This window comes from Thalassophryne amazonica, chromosome 16, assembly GCF_902500255.1.
Source record: "Thalassophryne amazonica chromosome 16, fThaAma1.1, whole genome shotgun sequence".
NCBI classification, from domain to species: Eukaryota; Metazoa; Chordata; class Actinopteri; order Batrachoidiformes; family Batrachoididae; genus Thalassophryne; species Thalassophryne amazonica.
The window spans coordinates 78,315,184-78,335,705 of record NC_047118.1 but is presented as its reverse complement, the minus strand read 5'-3'; the positions used below and the strand labels follow the sequence as shown (position 1 = coordinate 78,335,705).

At 42.6% G+C, this 20,522-nt stretch overlaps 1 protein-coding gene across 2 annotated transcripts in view; it reads right to left on the bottom strand.

The window, feature by feature from the left end:
* The window catches only part of arhgap27l (Rho GTPase activating protein 27, like), an 86,028-nt gene that overhangs the window by 58,655 nt on the left and 6,851 nt on the right, over nucleotides 1–20,522 (bottom strand). For both annotated transcript variants that reach the window (XM_034189802.1, XM_034189803.1), the window contains exons 2-3: nucleotides 15,133–15,257; nucleotides 12,662–13,650 (exon numbers count right to left, since the gene is read on the bottom strand). In XM_034189802.1, the coding sequence (XP_034045693.1) occupies nucleotides 12,662–13,650; nucleotides 15,133–15,163 (1,020 nt within the window). In that variant the 5' untranslated portion in view covers nucleotides 15,164–15,257. The remainder of the gene's footprint in view (nucleotides 1–12,661; nucleotides 13,651–15,132; nucleotides 15,258–20,522) is intronic.

The window sequence follows — 20,522 nt, the reverse complement described above, 5'->3', positions numbered from 1 at the left end:
AGTTTTTTCACACCTGTCGGTTACGTCATTCGCCTGTGGGCTGGCTTTGAGTGAGGAGTGGTCCACCCCTCCCGTCGGAATCTCTTTGTCTGAGAACTTCCTGAGAGACTGACGCTTTGCTTGATCAAAATTTTTTCCAAAACTGTGAGGCACATCGAAGTGGACATCATTCGAGAAATTCAGCTGGTTTTCTGTGAAAATTTTAACGGCTGATGAGAGATTATGGACTGAGATTTCCGGACATTCCACTGTTAAAGGAGATTTTATTAATGAAAGACGTGCGGACGGGTCCGCGCATCGGGACGCAGCCGGCGCAGTGCGGCGGCACAGGAAAAACACCTCCGTGTTGATAACCATTTGTAAAAACCAGGCGGCTTTTGATGGCTTTCAGTTGAGTGAGTATCTGAGAAATTCTTTAACAGCTGGACATGTTCCAACTTGTCCTTAAGGCTTCCAACAGAGGTGTTTTTCCTGTGGCGCCGAGTGGCACCAGCTGCGTCCCGACGCGCGGACCCGTCCGCACTTTCTTTCATTACAAAATCTCCTTTAACAGTGGAATGTCCGGATAAACTGATGAACCCGACTTCTTCTGAAAGTTCTCTGTTCTCTCATGACGTCCTGGGTCAACACAGGCTTAAATTTGGAAGCTTTCAGCTCGAAACAGGCAGACAGCGGCGGCTCAGGGCGCGTCGCGACGTCCCGCTCCGTGGGCAGTCCTTAAAGCGACAGCAACAGTCCATAATCTCTCATCAGCCGTTAAAATTTTCACAGAAAACCAGCTGAATTTCTCAAATGATGTCCACTTCGATGTGCCTCACAGTTTTGGAAAAGATTTTGATCAAGCAAAGCGTCAGTCTCTCAGGAAGTTCTCAGACAAAGAGATTCCGATGGGAGGGGTGGACCACTCCTCACTCAAAGCCAGCCCACAGGCGAATGACGTAACCGACAGGCGTGAAAAAACTCTTGCATGCCCACGAGGGTTCAAGCTTGTCTGATGTAATCGCACGTGATTCAAATCCATATAGTGTTTGAAAAAAATAAAAAGGTTCGATACTTTTCTAACAGACCTCGTATATCGTATATGCCTGTCTCTGTAGTTAATTTCGCAGATTGCAAAATTGGAGGCATGCTTGGTTGCAGTAAAAAATTGGATGTCTTCTAAGTTCCTGCATTTGAACACAGATAAGACTGAGATGACTGTTTTTGGCCCTGCCAGACTGCAACATCTTTATGATCAGCTAACATTGTTTCTGGGTGACTGTGTGATTCATCACAGTGAAAAGGTCAAGTAGTGTGAACAATGTCATTTGATTTAAACATTTACGACAGCCCATTTTCATTTGCGAAGTATTGCTGTGATTACACCTATCTTGTCAATGGTGGATGCAAAAACTTTGATTCATGCTTTTTTCTTCCAGAATCGACTATTGTTGTTCTGTGGGCCGCCAGAAGAGGAGGTACTGCTGGCCCACCACCAGAAGGCGCCCTGCCTGAAGTGCGGGCTTCAGGCACGAGAGGGCGCTGCCGCCACGGACACAGCCAGGGGTGACAGCTGTCACTCATTATCTCCTGACAGCTGTCACTCATTCATGCTTCATCATCTCACTCCATAAAACCCGGACGTCATCTCCACCTCATCGCCGAGATATCGTCATACCGTTCAGGTAGTATTCTCAGCCTTAAAAGTGAACTGTGTATCAGTCTGAACTCTTTTTTGCAGCCGTTTTCCTGTGGTGTTCCGTGTCTGTGAGACCGGCGTACGGTGTGACCAGCAACGGCTCCGGTGCACACCTCTACCAGATAAGTGGGTAGACAGGAGCTGCACGAGTGTGTGTTAAAGGTGGAGGTGGCATTCCCACCGTTGTTGCTACTGGGTGTGCACACACCCATATCTTATTGTCTCTGCTCCCTGCCAGCAGTACCAGATCCGACCTCCGAGGGCGGTGGCCACCTGGGGACTCGGGACTTGGCAGCTCCAGTATTCTCCGGGTTCGGTGGCGGAGGAAATCGTGTGGTTCCGGTTCATCTCAGGACAGACGTCTTCTATCCTCGAGCCTGCCCACACGTCACCCTTGTGATTGACTGTGCAAAATTTCACATTCCTCTGTGTTGTGCTCATTCACAACAGTAAAGTGTTTATATTCGACTCTTTCATTATCCGTTCATTTACGCCCCCTGTTGTGGGTCCATGTCACTACACTTTCACAACAATTGTAATGTGTTGTTTTCTGGATTGCCACCAAAGAGAATCAGATGTCTGTAGATTGTACAGAATTCACATTACACCTGTTCTGGCTTCCCTTCACTGGATTCCTGTTACTGTAAAAGTCGATTTTAAAGTCTTGCTGCTGCTGACTTGCGTGTAAGGCTATAAATGTTTTGGCTCCAATCTATCTTGCTGAACTTGTTAAACCTTGTTTGCCTTCTCGTATTCTGAGGATACAGGTTTGCTCTGTGTTCCCAGGATTAAAAAGAAGTCAGCAGGTTTTAGAGCCTTTACTTTTTGTGAATCCTACCCTGTGGAACATTTTGCATGTTGACATTAAAAAGACTAGTTCAGTTGAATCTTTTAAGTTTTATTTCTACTTGACATTTTATACAAACTGTCTATCTTGTTTTATATAGAGTTAAATTAGTCTCATTAATACTTGCAAATGCACAGAGGGTGATTTACAAATATCCCGTGATTTGCACATGTGCTTTGTGATCCACAAACACTAATTTCTGATTTGTAACGTGTGTTGGTTTTAACAAATAAATATGTACTTGTAAATATATATATTTTTTCATTTGTAAAAAAAAAAAGACATTTGCAAAACTGAAAATTCTGTTTGTGAAGTGTGAATAAGCATTTGTGGATCACCAATTACACACATTCCTCAGTTTGCTCAGTTATGCAATACGAGGTCTGTCCATAAAGTAACGGTCCTTTTTATTTTTTTCAAAAACTATATGGATTTCATTTATATGTTTTTACGTCAGACATGCTTGAACCCTCGTGCGCATGCGTGAGTTTTTCCACGCCTGTCGGTGACGTCATTCACCTGTGAGCACGCCTTGGGAAGGAGTGGTCCCGCCCCCTCGTCGGATTTTCATTGTCTGGAAATGGTGGAATGAAAAGGACTTTTTTTCCATCAGAATTTTTTCAGAAGCTGTTAGAGACTGGCATCTGGAAACCATTCGAAAAATTTATCTGGCTTTCGGTGAAAATTTATGGGCTTCACAGAGAATAAGGTCTGTTAGTACAGCTTTAAGGACCCCTTTAAGGACGCTCGGTGCGGCGCGCTCGGTGCGGCGCGCTCCGAGCTGCGACGCACTCCGAGCTGCGACGCGCGGCACAAGCCACCGGACCATTTCTAAACGAATGGCTCTGTGGATACGAGACCGTCGTGTGCTCTTTCTCTGGTTATCACAAGAGCTGGACATCAGCCATTTTCCGGCAGATTTCACTTTTAACAAGAGATTTTGTCACGGAGGCTTCGCGCGTCACGACCGATTCGCTGATGAAGCGAGACAAAGGAACACCTCCGTTTCTGCGTGTCAGAGGACAAGTTTGTTTCCATGACAAAATCTCTTGTTAAAAGTGAAATCTGCCGGAAAATGGCTGATGTCCAGCTCTTGTGATAACCAGAGAAAGAGCACACGACGGTCTTGTATCCACAGAGCCATCCGTTTAGAAATGGTCTGGTGGCTTGTGCTGCGTCGTCGCAGCTCGGTGCGCGGCGCACCGAGCATGCCGCACCGAGCGTCCTTAAAGGGGTCCTTAAAGCTGTACTAACAGACCTTATTCTCTGTGAAGCCCGTAAAATTTTCACCGAAAGCCAGATAAATTTTTCGAATCGTTTCCAGGTGCCACTCTCTAACAGCTTCTGAAAAAATTCTGATGGAAAAAAAGTCCTTTTCATTCCGCCATTTCCAGACAATGAAAATCCGACGAGGGGGCGGGACCACTCCTTCCTAAGGCGTGCTCACAGGCGAATGACGTCACCGACAGGCGTGGAAAAACTCACGCATGCGCACGAGGGTTCAAGCATGTCTGACGTAAAAACATATGAATGAAATCCATATAGTTTTTGAAAAAAATAAAAAGGTATGATACTTTATGGACAGACCTCGTATTGAGACATTCTCAGTGCAAAACTGCACAAATCCACAAACAGCTCGCGATTCACACAAAGCAACACTGTCACACCTGCAAATGCACAGAGGGTGATTTACAAATATTCCTCGATTTGTACACGTGTTTTGTGATCCACAAACACAAATTTCCAATTTGTAACTTTTGTGTTGGTTTTTGTACAAATAAATGTGTATTTGTAAATAGATTATTTTTTCATTTATTAAAAAAAGCTTTTGCAAAACTGAAAATTCTGTTTGTGAAGTGTTATTCAATGCCGTCTCTCCTGGTCTTGTTAGGAGAGACGGCATCCATCCCACTTTGGATGGAGCAGCTCTCATTTCTAGAAATCTGGCCAATTTTCTTAAATCCTCCAAACCGTGACTATCCAGGGTTGGGACCAGGAAGCAGAGTTGTAGTCTTACACACCTCTCTGCAGCTTCTCTCCCCCTGCCATCCCCTCATTACCCCATCCCCGTAGAGACGGTGTCTGCTCCCAGACCACCAATAACCAGCAAAAATCTATTTAAGCATAAAAATTCAAAAAGAAAAAATAATATAGCACCTTCAACTGCACCACAGACTAAAACAGTTAAATGTGGTCTATTAAACATTAGGTCTCCCTCTTCTAAGTCCCTGTTGGTAAATGATATAATAATTGATCAACATATTGATTTATTCTGCCTTACAGAAACCTGGTTACAGCAGGATGAATATGTTAGTTTAAATGAGTCAACACCCCCGAGTCACACTAACTGTCAGAATGCTCGTAGCACGGGCCGAGGCGGAGGATTAGCAGCAATCTTCCATTCCAGCTTATTAATTAATCAAAAACCCAGACAGAGCTTTAATTCATTTGAAAGCTTGACTCTTAGTCTTGTCCATCCAAATTGGAAGTCCCAAAAAACAGTTTTATTTGTTATTATCTATCGTCCACCTGGTCGTTACTGTGAGTTTCTCTGTGAATTTTCAGACCTTTTGTCTGACTTAGTGCTTAGCTCATATAAGATAATTATAGTGGGCGATTTTAACATCCACACAGATGCTGAGAATGACAGCCTCAACACTGCATTTAATCTATTATTAGACTCTACTGGCTTTGCTCAAAATGTAAATGAGTCCACCCACCACTTTAATCATATCTTAGATCTTGTTCTGACTTATGGTATGGAAATAGAAGACTTAACAGTATTCCCTGAAAACTCCCTTCTGTCTGATCATTTCTTAATAACATTTACATTTACTCTGATGGACTACCCAGCAGTGGGGAATAAGTTTCATTACACTAGAAGTCTTTCAGAAAGCGCTGTAACTAGGTTTAAGGATATGATTCCTTCTTTATGTTCTCTAATACCATATACCAACACAGTGCAGAGTAGCTACCTAAACTCTGTAAGTGAGATAGAGTATCTCGTCAATAGTTTTACATCCTCACTGAAGACAACTTTGGATGCTGTAGCTCCTCTGAAAAAGAGAGCTTTAAATCAGAAGTGCCTGACTCCGTGGTATAACTCACAAACTTGTAGCTTAAAGCAGATAACCCGTAAGTTGGAGAGGAAATGGCGTCTCACTAATTTAGAAGATCTTCACTTAGCCTGGAAAAAGAGTCTGTTGCTCTATAAAAAAGCCCTCCGTAAAGCTAGGACATCTTTCTACTCATCACTAATTGAAGAAAATAAGAACAACCCCAGGTTTCTTTTCAGCACTGTAGCAAGGCTGACAAAGAGTCAGAGCTCTATTGAGCTGAGTATTCCATTAACTTTAACTAGTAATGACTTCATGACTTTCTTTGCTAACAAAATTTTAACTATTAGAGAAAAAATTACTCATAACCATCCCAAAGACGTATCGTTATCTTTGGCTGCTTTCAGTGATGCCGGTATTTGGTTAGACTCTTTCTCTCCGATTGTTCTGTCTGAGTTATTTTCATTAGTTACTTCATCCAAACCATCAACATGTCTATTAGACTCCATTCCTACCAGGCTGCTCAAGGAAGCCCTACCATTATTTAATGCTTCGAAATATGATCAATCTATCTTTGTTAGTTGGCTATGTATCACAGGCTTTTAAGGTGGCAGTAATTAAACCATTACTTAAAAAGCCATCACTTGACCCAGCTATCTTAGCTAATTATAGGCCAATCTCCAACCTTCCTTTTCTCTCAAAAATTCTTGAAAGGGTAGTTGTAAAACAGCTAACTGATCATCTGCAGAGGAATGGTCTATTTGAAGAGTTTCATTCAGGTTTTAGAATTCATCATAGTACAGAAACAGCATTAGTGAAGGTTACAAATGATCTTCTTATGGCCTCGGACAGTGGACTCATCTCTGTGCTTGTTCTGTTAGACCTCAGTGCTGCTTTTGATACTGTTGACCATAAAATTGTATTACAGAGATTAGAGCATGCCATAGGTATTAAAGGCACTGTGCTGCGGTGGTTTGAATCATATTTGTCTAATAGATTACAATTTGTTGTCCTTTTTGCTAAAGCTTATAGTTAGGGCTGGATCAGGTGACCCTGAACCATCCCTTAGTTATGCTGCTATAGACGTAGACTGCTGGGGGGTTCCCATGATGCACTGTTTCTTTCTGTTTTTGCTCTGTATGCACCACTCTGCATTTAATCATTAGTGATCGATCTCTGCTCCCCTCCACAGCATGTCTTTTTCCTGGTTCTCTCCCTCAGTCCCAACCAGTCCCAGCAGAAGACTGCCCCTCCCTGAGCCTGGTTCTGCTGGAGGTTTCTTCCTGTTAAAGGGGAGTTTTTCCTTCCCACTGTAGCCAAGTGCTTGCTCACAGGGGGTCGTTTTGACCGTTGGGGTTTTACATAATTATTGTATGGCCTTGCCTTACAATATAAAGCGCCTTGGGGCAACTGTTTGTTGTGATTTGGCGCTATATAAAAAAGAATTGATTGATTGATTGATTATTCAGCATTTGTGGATCACCAATTACACACATTCACCACTTTGCTCAGTTACGCAATATTGAGACATTCCAATATTGAGACATTCTCAGTGCAAAACTGCTCAGAGTTTCACAAATATGTACGTTGCTATTCACACTGTCATCCAGTAGATGACAGAAAAACTCCCATTCACTGGTTATTTGCCTTTTGTCTGTGTAAATGTGTATCTGTGCTTTGTATTTGCTGCTGTTTATCTTGGCCAGGACTCCCCTGGAAAAGATGTTCTTCATCTCAATGGGAGTTTTTCTTGTTAAATAATAATAAAAAAAAAACACATGCTAGTCATGGGATTCAAACCTGCAACTTACAAACACCGAGCAGCAGATGAAAATCTTACAACTGTGCTACAGTCACAGTTGGATAAGAGAGGTGTAAAATGCCTCCAATCAATAAGGAGGGAAATGTATTTGATTAAAAATGTAAAATAAAATGAAACGATGTATAAAAGAGGAAGTTAATTTATGAGATATTTTCCTGCCTGACCCCCAAAATATTAGATGTTAAATGACACAACAGGTAAGTTAGAACAAACTTTGCCACAAAGAGATCTGTGCTGGACTGATTCTGTTTGCTCGTCTTTATCAGTGATTGGGCGCAAACACTTCAAGTTCAGTGGCTGAGAGAAAAGGAGGCTGGAGATAATTATCATACTGCACAAACACCAAATAATAATCCAAATAATTTTCCTTGCTTCGTTTGTTCATGTCTGTGACATATACATAATAATGAATTGTATATTTTATCAGTTTTAAATTTTTATTATGTAATGGCAGCATCTTAGAAAAACCTCGCTCTGTCCAGATTTGAAATCATTGCATGCAGTGCCGCTATTTGGCCATCTCATCCGTGAAATTTTACACTCATTCATACAAAATGTCAATTTTTATCATAAGTTGGTATTGTTTGTCCAAACTTGAATAATCAAACTGACCTCATCTGGGGACAGTGATTCAACACAAATGTGGTTTGGTACATTTCACTCTTAGGTTCATATTTTGGACAAGAAAGGTAAATTAACCTTCCAAGCTTCCAAAGTTTCTGAGTGGAATAATGCGCTTGCTGGATTCAAGTGGCTGGTTTGCTGTTTCCTTTGATTGCCTCACAGAGAGCAGGCTTTAGGGGGCTGATCCCACCTTCTCCTACACAGAGCATGAAACTAGAGGGACACATTCTGTGGACATCAGGAGCACAGCTCACAGACATGTCAAATATGCACCTGTGCATTACTGTGCAGGTGTATCATGTGTTCTGTGTAACCAAATCATTGCATGTGTACCGTACGGTTCAATACATATACATGTACTATGACACACACACAAATCAAATCAAATCAAATCAAATCAATTTTATTTATATAGCGCCAAATCACAACAAACAGTTGCCCCAAGGCGCTTTATATTGTAAGGCAAAGCCATACAATAATTACGGAAAAACCCCAACGGTCAAAATGACCCCCTGTGAGCAAGCACTTGGCGACAGTGGGAAGGAAAACTCCCTTTTAACAGGAAGAAAACCTCCAGCAGAACCAGGCTCAGGGAGGGGCAGTCTTCTGCTGGGACTGGTTGGGGCTGAGGGAAGCACACATTCATGTACACACACACACACAGTTGCTCCGTATAATTAAAGTTCTGAACCTGGCCTGGACAGAATAATAGAATCCAAGTCGGCCTGCAGTGTAATAAGCAATGGACACCCCCCAAAAACAGTCTTCGAAGTTTTCATTTTCAGTACCGTGCAAGTATTCACAGTGCTTCACTTTTTCCACATTTTGTTGTTACAGCCTTATTCCAAAAATGTTGAAATTCATTTTTTTCCTCAAAATTTTACACACAATACCCCATAATGACAATGTGAAAAGCTTTTTCTTTTTCTTTTCCTTTTTTTTTGAGAAAAAGAAATCACACGTACATAATTATTAACAGCCTTTGCCATGAAACTCAAAATTGAGCTCAGGTGCATCCTGTTTTATCCTTGAGATGTTTCCACAGCTTAATTGGGGTCCACCTGAGGTAAATTCAGTTGATTGGACATGATTTGGAATGGCACATACCTGTCTACATATAAGGTGCCACAGCTGAGAGTGCATGTCAGAGCACAAACAAAGCATGAAGTCAAAGGAATTGTCTGTAGAACTCAGAGACAGGATTGTCTCAAGGCACAAATCTGGGAAGGGTACAGAAACATTTCTGCTGCTTTGAAGGTCCCAATGAGCACAGTGGCCTCCATCATCTGTAAATGAAAAAAGTTCAGATCCACCAGGACTCTTCCTAGAGCTGGCTGCCTGACTAAACTGAGCAATCGAGGTGAAGAGCCTTAGTCAGGGAAGTGACCAAGAACCTGATGGTCACTGTGTCAGAGCTCCAGCATTCCTCTGTGGAGAGAAGAAAACCTTCCAGAAGGACAAACATGTCTACAGCAATCCACCAATCAGACCTGTATGGTAGAGTGGCCAGACGGAAGCCACTCCTTAGTAAAAGTCACATGACAGCCCACCAGGAGTTTGGCAAAAGGCACCTGAAGGACTCTCAGACCATGAGAACAAAATTCTTTGGTTTGAGGGCACAAAGACTGAACTCTGTGGTGTGAATGCCAGACATCATGTTTGGAGGAAACCAGGCACCATCCCTACAGTGAAGCATGGTGGTGGTAGCATCATGCTGTGGGCATGTTTTTCAGCAGCAGGAACTGGGAGATTAGTCAGGATTGAGGAAAAGATGAATGCAGCAATGTACAGAGACATCCTGGATGAAAACCTGCTCCAGAGCGCTCTTGACCTCAGACTGGGGCGACAGTTTATCTTTCAGCAGGACAATGACCCTAAACACACAGCCAAGATATCAAAGGAGTGGCTTTAGGACAACTATGTGAATGTCCTTGAGTGGCCCAGCCAGAACCCAGACCTGAGTACGACTGATCTCTGGAAAGATCTGAAAATGTTTGTGTACCGACGTTCCCCAACCAACCTGATGGAGCTTGAGAAGTGCTGCAAAGAGGAATGGACAAAACTGCTCATAGATAGGTGCACCAAGCTTGTGGCCTCATATTCAAGGAGACTTGAGGCTGTAATTGCTGCCAAAGGTGCATCAACAAAGTATTGAGTAAAGGGTGTGAATACTTCTGTACATGTATTTCTTAGTTTTTTTATTTTTAATAAATTTGCAAAAATTTCAAAAAACTTTTACATGTTGTCATTATGGGGTGTTGTGAGTAGTTTATTTTTTGAGGGAAAAAATTAATTTGCTCTATTTTGGAATAAAGCTGTAACATAACAAAATGTGGAAGAAGTGAAGCGCTGTGAACACTTCCCAGGTGTACCGTACATTTCTCCGAAGGAGGGGAAGTTTCCCCCTTAATGATTTGTGCCCCACAGTGTCCCACGTGTTTTACAGTGCACTCAGAAATTTGAGAGCAGATTCTTGTGTCAATTGAAAACCAGGTGGACCGGTTCTGACCTGCCCAGCACACACAGGCATCTGGTTACACCCAGACTGTTTCTGACTGGCTGCTGACCTGCAGGTGGCGTCGGAATGTCAGCCTCACTCATTCCTGATCAATCCACGAATGAGCCACTGTGACATCACCACATCCTGCTGTGACATCATCGCCTTCCTCCAAGACTAAAGTGCTTAAAGTGAGGGGATGTCAAGAAGCCACCATTTGTGATGAAAGGAGCGTGAGCCCTTTCTGTTCCAGCCCCGGCACTCTGGAACTCTGCCCATCAAACATCATTATCTTCTTCTAAATGACCTTTTTCTTTATGAAAGCTTTTGGAAATGTTTGATCTGCACCTCCTTTAGCATACACTGATGTATTTGTGCTTAATTTGTTTTTATTCATGTTTATTCCTGAATGTTGTATTTTTATTCTTGTATTCCTCTTTTATGACCATTATGTTTTGGTCAAGTGCTTGTTTGATTTTGCCTGAACTTTTGGTTTTACTCTTTGTAACTCTGTTAGGAAAATGCCACATAAATAAAATTTATTATTATTATTATATTATGTGATGGGGTGAAAGGTCAGCATAAGCATCGGTGGCACAGTTTTACACGTGGTGAATTTAGAACAATCCAAACCAGATCCTGGTCAAGAAGGTCTTTAAGAGCCACGAGCCAAAGTGTTTTAAGTTCAATTTAATTTCAGGAATGAGGCATCAATTGATGTGGAAGATGTTCATGGACCTGCTGTGAGAGTTCAAAGTCTGAGAAAAAAACACTTTTCACGAGGATTTCTGTTCAGCGGGGCCACAGGTTAAAAGTCATCTGGATTCCTGCTCTGATGAGTCAAAGGGAGGAAACAGGTTTTTCTTTTTCTTCCTGCCTCGGTGCTGGATTCAGAACTGTAGGAAATGACAGAGTAGTCAGAGAGACCAGAACCAGCTGGGACAGGATCCTGTGAAGTTCCACAGAGCCTCCTCAGACCTCATGCTAAGTTTTTGTGTTTTATTTTAGAATCCTTCGCTTTGGTCTTCCACATTACTTTTTCATTTCCACTGATGCTAATTCAACAGGAAGCAGAAAAATGGAAGTTTATGTAAATCCACATGTGACAGAAAATATTAATCTCCACATTAATTTAAAAATTATAAAACAAAAGCTTCAAACGATGAGACTAATTGTTGTTTGTCAAACTGTTTTCCTCTCTTTGGCGTTTCTGGCACATGACTGTGCACATAGGAACTCTCCTGGAAGGACTTGTTTTCCGTGCCGTCACACAAACACGGACTGTGTATTGGTGTGTTTATAGGATGTGTGTTGACTTGATGACTAAATATCTTTAACATTAAAACCGACCCCAACAAAGACAGCAGGACATCAAACAGATCTGTAACAGACCTATTCCACATGTCACTGTTCTAATACAATCACCTATGATCCAAAAAACATGGAAAAATGGGATGAATGCCTCCTAACCGGCTGACTTACAAAATGCAGACCTGGCAACTCAACCAGATTCAGTGGGCACTGCTAAAGAGGCCACTGATCGAAAGAAAGGGGCTGCACCCTCGGCCAAACATGATTGAGCTGTTCAACTTTGAACAAAAACCGCAACAAACTCTACTTTGGCTTCAAATTTTTACCTCAATGGAGCACGATCAAACAATTTTCAAACCATAGTCGCTACATATATCCTGTTTAAAGAAGTTTGAACATGATTGAAGCTGTTAAGATTACGAATACGCAGAAGCTAAAGCGTACTATCAATAATTTCAAGAATCGGGATCAAACATTTGAACTTTTCAACCATTTGATCCTGATTACTTGAACATTTCAAGTATTTGATCCCGATTTAAATACTACTACTGCACATACCAAGTTTGTTCAAGTTTGACAAAGATGGAAGAAGTTACTATGATGCTTCAAAACATGCCCCAATTTGCTAATCAGGATTACATGGTAAGGAATGGCGCTCTGTGGAACAGCCCCATAAATTAATACTCATCTGTGTACGTGTCATCTACGAAGACGAATGTATTAAGTCACATGCGCCTCTAACTCACATGACTGTCTACGTTTTATGCAACCACAGCACAAGCTGAGTGAAACCAAGTTGGCCAAACTCTGGGTCAAGATGTCTTACCTGTGCTGGGGACAGGTCCGGTGAAGGTTCATGTGGTTCTATTGGACTTTTTCTGCTTGCAAGCAGAGCCTCCACATCCAGGTTCATATCCTGAATGGACTCATAGATGTGGTTGGAGTCTTCCACCTGTGGTAGCTTTGCCTCTTCCTCACCACCACTCTCTTCCACACTCAGCTTCTCCTCTTCCTCCTCCCTTTCCTCTACTGGAGACTCCTGGTCCTTCTCCAGACCCAGGTCTATTGAGGACACACTGCTGTGGTTGCTATGAGTAGGAGGTGGAGCAACAGGAACCACAGGGGTCTCTACTGGTATAGCCTGAGTGTGGGATCGAGTTGTGGTAATGGGGTCTGCTGGACTGAAACTGGGAACCCGCAGTTTCCCACAATGGCTTTGGTCATCTGCAGGAAGAAGCCTTCCTGTACAATGGCTGGCCTGCTTTTGACCTGAGGTACTATCAGCTGCAGTTGTTGTGCCACTTGTCCCTGTGCTTCCAGATTCTGCAGGAATACTGTTCGTTTTGTTGGTACTCCGTTGTGCAGATACAAAGGCTGAGAGGTCATTAAATTCCAGTGGTACACCAAAAGTGGACATACGGTTATCTATCTTCCGGTAAGTGTGAGACATATCAGGTCGTACCCGAATCATCACCTCATCTCCAGGTTTGTTCCTGGTACCACTAGGCTCCTCTGTGCTGTCCAGAGTCTTTGGAACAGGGACTGGCACCGGTACCGGTGCAACCACAGGAACCAGCACTGGTTTAGGACATGGCAGATCAGCAAAGTCCAGAGGTGAGGGAATGTCTGTTGGAAGCTCTTTAACATACTTGGCAGGGATATAGAAGGGTTTGGTGTTCTGGTCCTTGCGAACTTGCCACCAGTGATCATTAGTCTTTGCCAGCAGAGTGTAGCGCTCATTGGGTTTGATAGACACCAGCTCCCCATCCCGAGCCTCATACTCATACTCAAACTCCACCAGCACCAGGCCCAGACCTGCAAAACAAAGGACAAATTAAACAGAAAACTAGAGTGTTAGCTGTAGCTGAAGACCCCAGAGATGAGATAAGGACTAGGACACACCCGCGTATCACCAGGCTGTGACAGATAGGCAGACACCTTTAGAGGAAAGGGATGTTCTGCTAGTCTCTCTGAAAGTTCTAATGGAACCAGTGAGGTTCTGAAGCTGCACCAGTTCATGCTCCCTGACATAGTATTAGTAGTACGATCATTACAATTGCTATACTGCAAAAGTACGAGGGGCGATTGAGAGGTTTTCAGGCTGGCCCAGAAAATGTAGGACATGGTTCTCCATCTTTTGCATTCTGAAAAACCAACACTCAACATTGTACCCAGTAAGACAAAACGTCACATATTCTTGTTGACCCTGCATGTTGCTGTGTCTGGAACAGTCCTCTCTCCCCAGTGCTGAAATCACACCTGCCTGGGGGTTTGGCCAATCAGAAGCCCAGTCTGAAGCATCGGATAACCACAAGATATGAACGCATGAGTATCCTAGAAGCACCAAACAAAACAGTAAACAAACTTGCCACCACTGGGAAAGCTCTTCATCTGATGTCCACTCAAAGTTTTCAGCATTCTCAAAACTTTCCAACAGACTTGGAACAAGTCAGCTGACAAGGAACGCATTTAATAAATGAGAAAGGGACTTGTACAGAAGAAAAACGGACTAGTACAAATACCAAAATGTCATATACATTACTCATATGCTTCCTTAATCCGTCATAGTGTAACAGACACTTGGGTAAGGTCAAAATATTCCCCAGCTCATGAGGGAAGTCTTGACCTTCCCCAGCCCATGAGCAAGGTTGAAACCTTTTCCAGCCCATAAGCAAGCACAATGGTAACAGTGGTGAGGAAAAATTGTCTTGGGATTTATTTACTTATTTTTATTGTAGGAAGAAACCTCAAGCAGACCAGACTCAGTGGGGTGACCATCTGCTTTGGTCAGGCTAACAAATAAAATAAAACCACAACATAATACTGACATGATGCAGCAAAACAACCAAATATCAATCAGTGCTCACCAAGATGAGATGTTGATGTGGTAACAACGAGGCGGAAGTCAGAGTCCCATGGAGACCAACTGTGTTAGTGAGTTAATGCATGTTATTGTCAGATCTGGATCTTCCTATGTTCCTTAGATGTTCCTTAGATGCATTGGCATCAACTAGTTAGAAGCAACAACTTCCTATTATCGGATTATCAGACTGGTGACATCTTTGCTAGGCTCCTTTTTCCACGTATAATGAAAAAGGTTAAACGAGGATACTCTGATCGGGGTTCCACCAACAGTCAGAATTTAGACTTTTATCCCATCAAATCTTTGTGATGTCATAAAATCAAGATGCTAATGACAAAAACTCTTCCTCAACCTAACAAGGTAAACAGATGCTATCACAACCTTCACACTTCCCTGCTACTTGGCTGAAGCAATCATGGAAGTTTAGGTCTCACCTCTACCTAATAGGGAGGAGGCTGTCGTCATGGTGACAACCTGGGCTCTACAGGCACCGCCCCTCGGAAAGGGGTCAGGTCACTCTGACGAGGGGGGTCAAAGGTGAAAACTGATCATCGCCCCCTTAAAGACAGAAGAGAGAGACCAAACTGTTAGTGCATGAAGATCACACATGGACGGCTTTATGACATCACACTCAGAACATCATAAAGTGATTTATAAATGATCAAAAAAACAAAAACGAAGAAGCCAATTTGTCATATCAAATTTAAAAAGAGATTGTTTCATGAAGTCACAGTAACAAAACAAGCAAAAAAAAAAAAAAAAAAAAAATCAGAAATAAAAAGAAAACATGTTCATTTACAGATTTAATGTGCTTAAATAAAAAGGTGCATCTCTTGAAACAAACAAGTGACGTGGACAGTGGGAAAAAAACATAAGACTGAACAGGAGGCAATTTATCATTGAAAGCATTTGTCGTTGGTATGAAGATCAGAGAAAAAATGATTCATCATGTCAGAACAAGTCCAACAACAAAACAAAAGTCTACAACATTTCACTTCCTGTCCAAGCTCCTGTTTTCAACACTCATGATGTTTGCTGCTGTAACACTGATGCCTGATGACAAAAAAAGTATTCCCGTGTTTCCCGTGAAGCTGTGGTTGGAGAACTAACAGACAAAAAATAAATAAATCTCTTCAATCACACCCACTGAAGCTTGGAACTCTTTCAGAGCTGTCAGGGGTAGCTTGGTGGCTTCCCTCACTAGCCACTTATATGTTTGGTGGCTTCTTTCACTTGTCATCTATATGTCTGGTGGCTTCCTTCACTCATCCCCTTCATGCCTGCTTGTTTTTTAAGGTTGGGCTGCTCTGAAGAAAAGCGGCTGTACAGGGGATGATTTTGTTTCTTCTACTGAATGGGGTGAATACTTACGGAATCCATTATTTTGAGTTTGATAGTTTTATTTATTTAAAATCCTGTAGCTGTTTCCACTGTTACAGAATATTAAAAAGGATGATTTAGAAAAATTTACAGAAAAAAACCTGATTATTTATTTTATTTTGTAAAATGTCATATAGAATTTTTACAAGGGTTGAACCTGTGCTTGAACCCTGCAGTTGAAACAAGGAGCGCACCCCCACCCCACGTGCTCGCTCACACACACACACACACACACACACACACACACACACACACACACACACACACACACACACACACACACACACACACACACACACACACACACACACACACACACACACACACACAACAGATCTAAACTGAGAAAGGCATTGGTTTAAAAAATAATCAGAATTCTGAGTTGGCCGGCGTACTTTTTACTTTCTTCTGTGACACATTGTTTTCAGTATAAAACTTCAGAGCAGCTTCTACGTATGGCGGCAGACCTGTCCATCATACAGAACAATAGCAGAAGGCTGATCTCTGGCCAGTTATGTTTACAGAAGGAAGTTTCTGCTCTTCCTGTCTGCTCTAAGCCCCACCCACTGAACTGCTCAGGGCCCACCCACTCGAGCCGCCTGCAGATGCGTGCACGCACACAATTGTTTTGTACATGCTAAACCTCAGACCGTCCAAAATTAGCCGCTCTGTCATTTTGTCAGCACGTCTGTGTGTCTGTGCGTTTCCTGTCTTTGTGTCAGAACAACAACGACACAGAAACTCTGCTCAGTAAAAAGTCGTCCTGAGATTCTGGTTCTCAAACGCCCTCTCTTTGGTACACGTGGACCAGAGGTCATGGGGCCGTTGTCTACCAGGGTCACAGTCTGGTTGCAGTTCTGAAGGTTTCTGCACAACCAGACTTCACTGAGACTGGTTCACAGCAGTCAGCCGGTCTATAAATCCACGCCTGGATCAATGCCTCCTCCTCCTTCCTGACTATAAAATCATTTCATTCTGAAGAGTGAAAATGTCACACTGCTCCTTTAATTAGGCAGCCAATCAGAGAGCAGCTGCAGATAAACCTGATACAGTCACCTGATACAGGTGTGTGTGTGTGTGTTTGTTTGACATGTTGGTATGAGTTCCCGCCCTCTTTGGCTCTCAGCCACACCCACCCTGTTGGTCTGGAATGTAAAACACACAAATGCCACACTGTCTCCGCCCCCTGAAGCAAAGAGCTGTCAGTCATTAACCTCGAGCAGACACACCCGGTCAGATTGTGAACTTTACATAACAGCATTTGTGCCGTTTTATCTCAAGCCACACACAGGCTGTATTTAGCCTAGCTTAGCATGAGCCATGCACTACATCTCCCCTGGATGATATTTAGAGCCCAAACAGTTAAGTGCACTTGTTTCCTGTGCACAAGGTTGCTAGTTCAAGGCCACCCCTGCGTTGCATCAGGAAGGGCATATGGTGTAAAAGCTGTGCCAAAACACAACTTGCAGATTCTGCTGTGGAGACCCTGATTGAAATAAGGGAGAAGCTGAAGGGACTTACTATACAGAAAAAAAGAAATATGATGTCACTACTGGGACCAGTAAAGCCTTTAGCACCAGTTATCTAATGCATCGTCAATGGATCAAGAGAAAAAAATTGGTCATCAACTATGATGTCGGCTTTCTCAGAGGTCCTTGGACTCCTGCTGCCTTTCTCAGAGATCTGTGGCTGGTGCTGGCGTTGTCAGAGATCTATGAATGCTGCCGGCTTCATCAGAGGCTTTGTTTGAGGGCAATAGCTTCATTAAAAGTCATTGGCTGCTACAGGTTTTGTCAGAGGTCCTTGGCTGCAGCTAACAGAAAGGACTATTAGTCTCAGTGTTAGGTCACAACCATACCATAAAACAGGACCAGGACTTGGAGCTTCATTCTCCTGAAAAGACAGCAGCACCCCCAAACACATCTGTCCAGTGACATTATGACTCCATAAGCTCTTATCATGTGTCTCTGGATAGATACAAAGGCCAAAGACCCAAAGACATGAACATTGCTGCTGAGATAATTGAATGTCTCTACAAGTCGGACACGTTCACCACATACAGAAGTCATTGAAAGACTGGATCACAGTCTTACAGGACAATCACAAACCCAGAGACTGGTCCATCACTCATCTTCTTTGCACACAGGTGCCTCAGTGCTGAGGACCCCAGCAGCTGGAGAAGGCCAAGGACACTGGCTATGGCAGATTGTTGGTGACCTTCAAGGGTTTTGCAATGGACTGGTAGATTACAGAGGTCGGCCTGTGACCAGCGGATCGTTGTTCAATTCCACATCAAGTGGACAAATCTCAAAGGTAGTTCATCTCTAAGTTGCTGACGATGTGTAGTTGAGCACCTTGCACGCCAGCAAACTGAGGCAATGGGTCAATGTGAGGCATCATTACAATATACTTTATAATAAGGTGTAATTTCAAAGTTGTTTAATGTATTTCATTACAATGTACTTTGTGCATCTACATCAGATGGAAGAATACTATAGAAATACAGTCCATTTACTGGTTGCCTATGAGGGTTGTTACTCCTCAAGCTGCATCACAATTTTTAGTTATGTATAATGATTCTCCTATTTTTGGTGATTTACTTAGTATTTTGGATGATAGTTATGTTGTTGACACTGATGCATTTTTTAGTCATTCTACATGTGTGAATATTCTAGATTCACCTTTTAGTTGAAGGCGTCCAAGAGTATTTTCTGAACCATGGATTAATGATTCTACTCGTACTTTTAAGGCATTTATAAGGCACAAGCTGAGAGAAAATGGAAAAAGGATAAGCTCCAGGTTTCTAAAGAAGGGTTTCTTGAAAGTCTGTCTGTTTATCAGAATGCTGTCAAGGATGCTAAGATGGAATATTTTTCCAAAGTTGTTTCTTGTAATAACCATAAACCTCAGGTTATTTTTAATATTTTTAACTCCCTTGTAAATCCCTGTGATAATATGCCAGTGGTACCCTGCTTTTGTTAATACACGGCTGGATTACTGCAACTCAGCAGGGCTTGATTAACTCCAGAAGAGCATCAACGCCGAGCGTCATTGTACTATGGCCTTAATCAGTCACTCTTGCCCTGCCTGTAGCTGGTGCAAAATGCAGCTGTCCATCTTCTTACTGGTAGGCAGTAGTGGGCACAGCCGCTAATTAGCAAAGCTAACTTTTTTGTTAGCTGATTAGCTTTTCAGCTAACTTTGAAAACCATCAGCGGACCAATTAACTTCCACTAAATTTAGTTCTGATAACTTTTAGACCGCTAATATCTTTTGGTGGGAATGGTGAATAAAGCTTAACAGTTCAAACCATTTTTAAAGCCTGAAATCATACATTTTAGTTACTGCCTGTTACGTTTTGTTTTTTTTTTTGTTTTTTTGTAGCAGACAGACAGCTATGAGAGGTAGAACAAAAGAAGAGAAGAAAAAAAATTATTTTCACAGCCATATGGTCCTGCAGATGTGCTGGAAGAGTCATGCACAGCAAGGCAGTTTTGACTTATGGATAAATTATAAACAAACTAATTTTGGACAGGTTATTGAAATTAACGTCACTTCTATCATTTTTACAAACTGAAAACATCAGCTATATGTTTTAGTTTTAAAGTAAAGTAAGTCCCTCTCTCTGTCTCTCTCACTCTCTGTCTCTCTCTCTCGCTCTCTTTCTCTCTCTCGATCACTGTCGCTCTCCCTCTGTCTCTTTCACTCTCTCTCTCTCCGTTTGTCTCTCGCTGTTTAAGTGCCACACAAACGCCGAACTTTTGGGAAACACAAAGCCTTTCAACTGTAAAATAAATATATCATCATCGATGCTCATGCGCAGGATTTTAATGAGACTTTCCCTTTCAGTAGACAGAATCTCTGTTGGGCTTTTCCTCCTCAGCTGCATGCTGAGCTCGCTTTTCATAGCGTTTTACAGCCTCGGGACAGTGAAGTGGTTAAGTTTTAGCACACATTTTCAGCAACAATTCAGTTAATAAACAATTTGAAGCCGAGAGCTGGGCAGAAATTTGTCGCTAACCACAGCTAGAACACTGCAGAAGAGAGCTCTCTCAAACAGCCCAGCTTCAGAACACACACACACACACACACACACACACACACACACACACACACACACACACACACACACACACACACACACACACTTGGCAGTAAACAAGCAGAGAGCAAACAACAGCAGTTGAGAGGATTCACAGTGGCTCTTCTCTGGTATCGGAAAATGTCACAGGTTGGATGGGTATTTTCCAATACGTGAAATATGTCGTATCAGAACCCAATACCAATCCGGGATCGGATCGGCTCCATCCCTAGTCACCACAGCAAATCTGACGTGGATCTGCATGTTTGATTGGCACAAGTTTCACGCCGTATGCCCTTCTTGACGCAACTCCACAATTACATGGAGAAATGTGGCAGGGGTGAGATTTGGCAGGGGTGGATC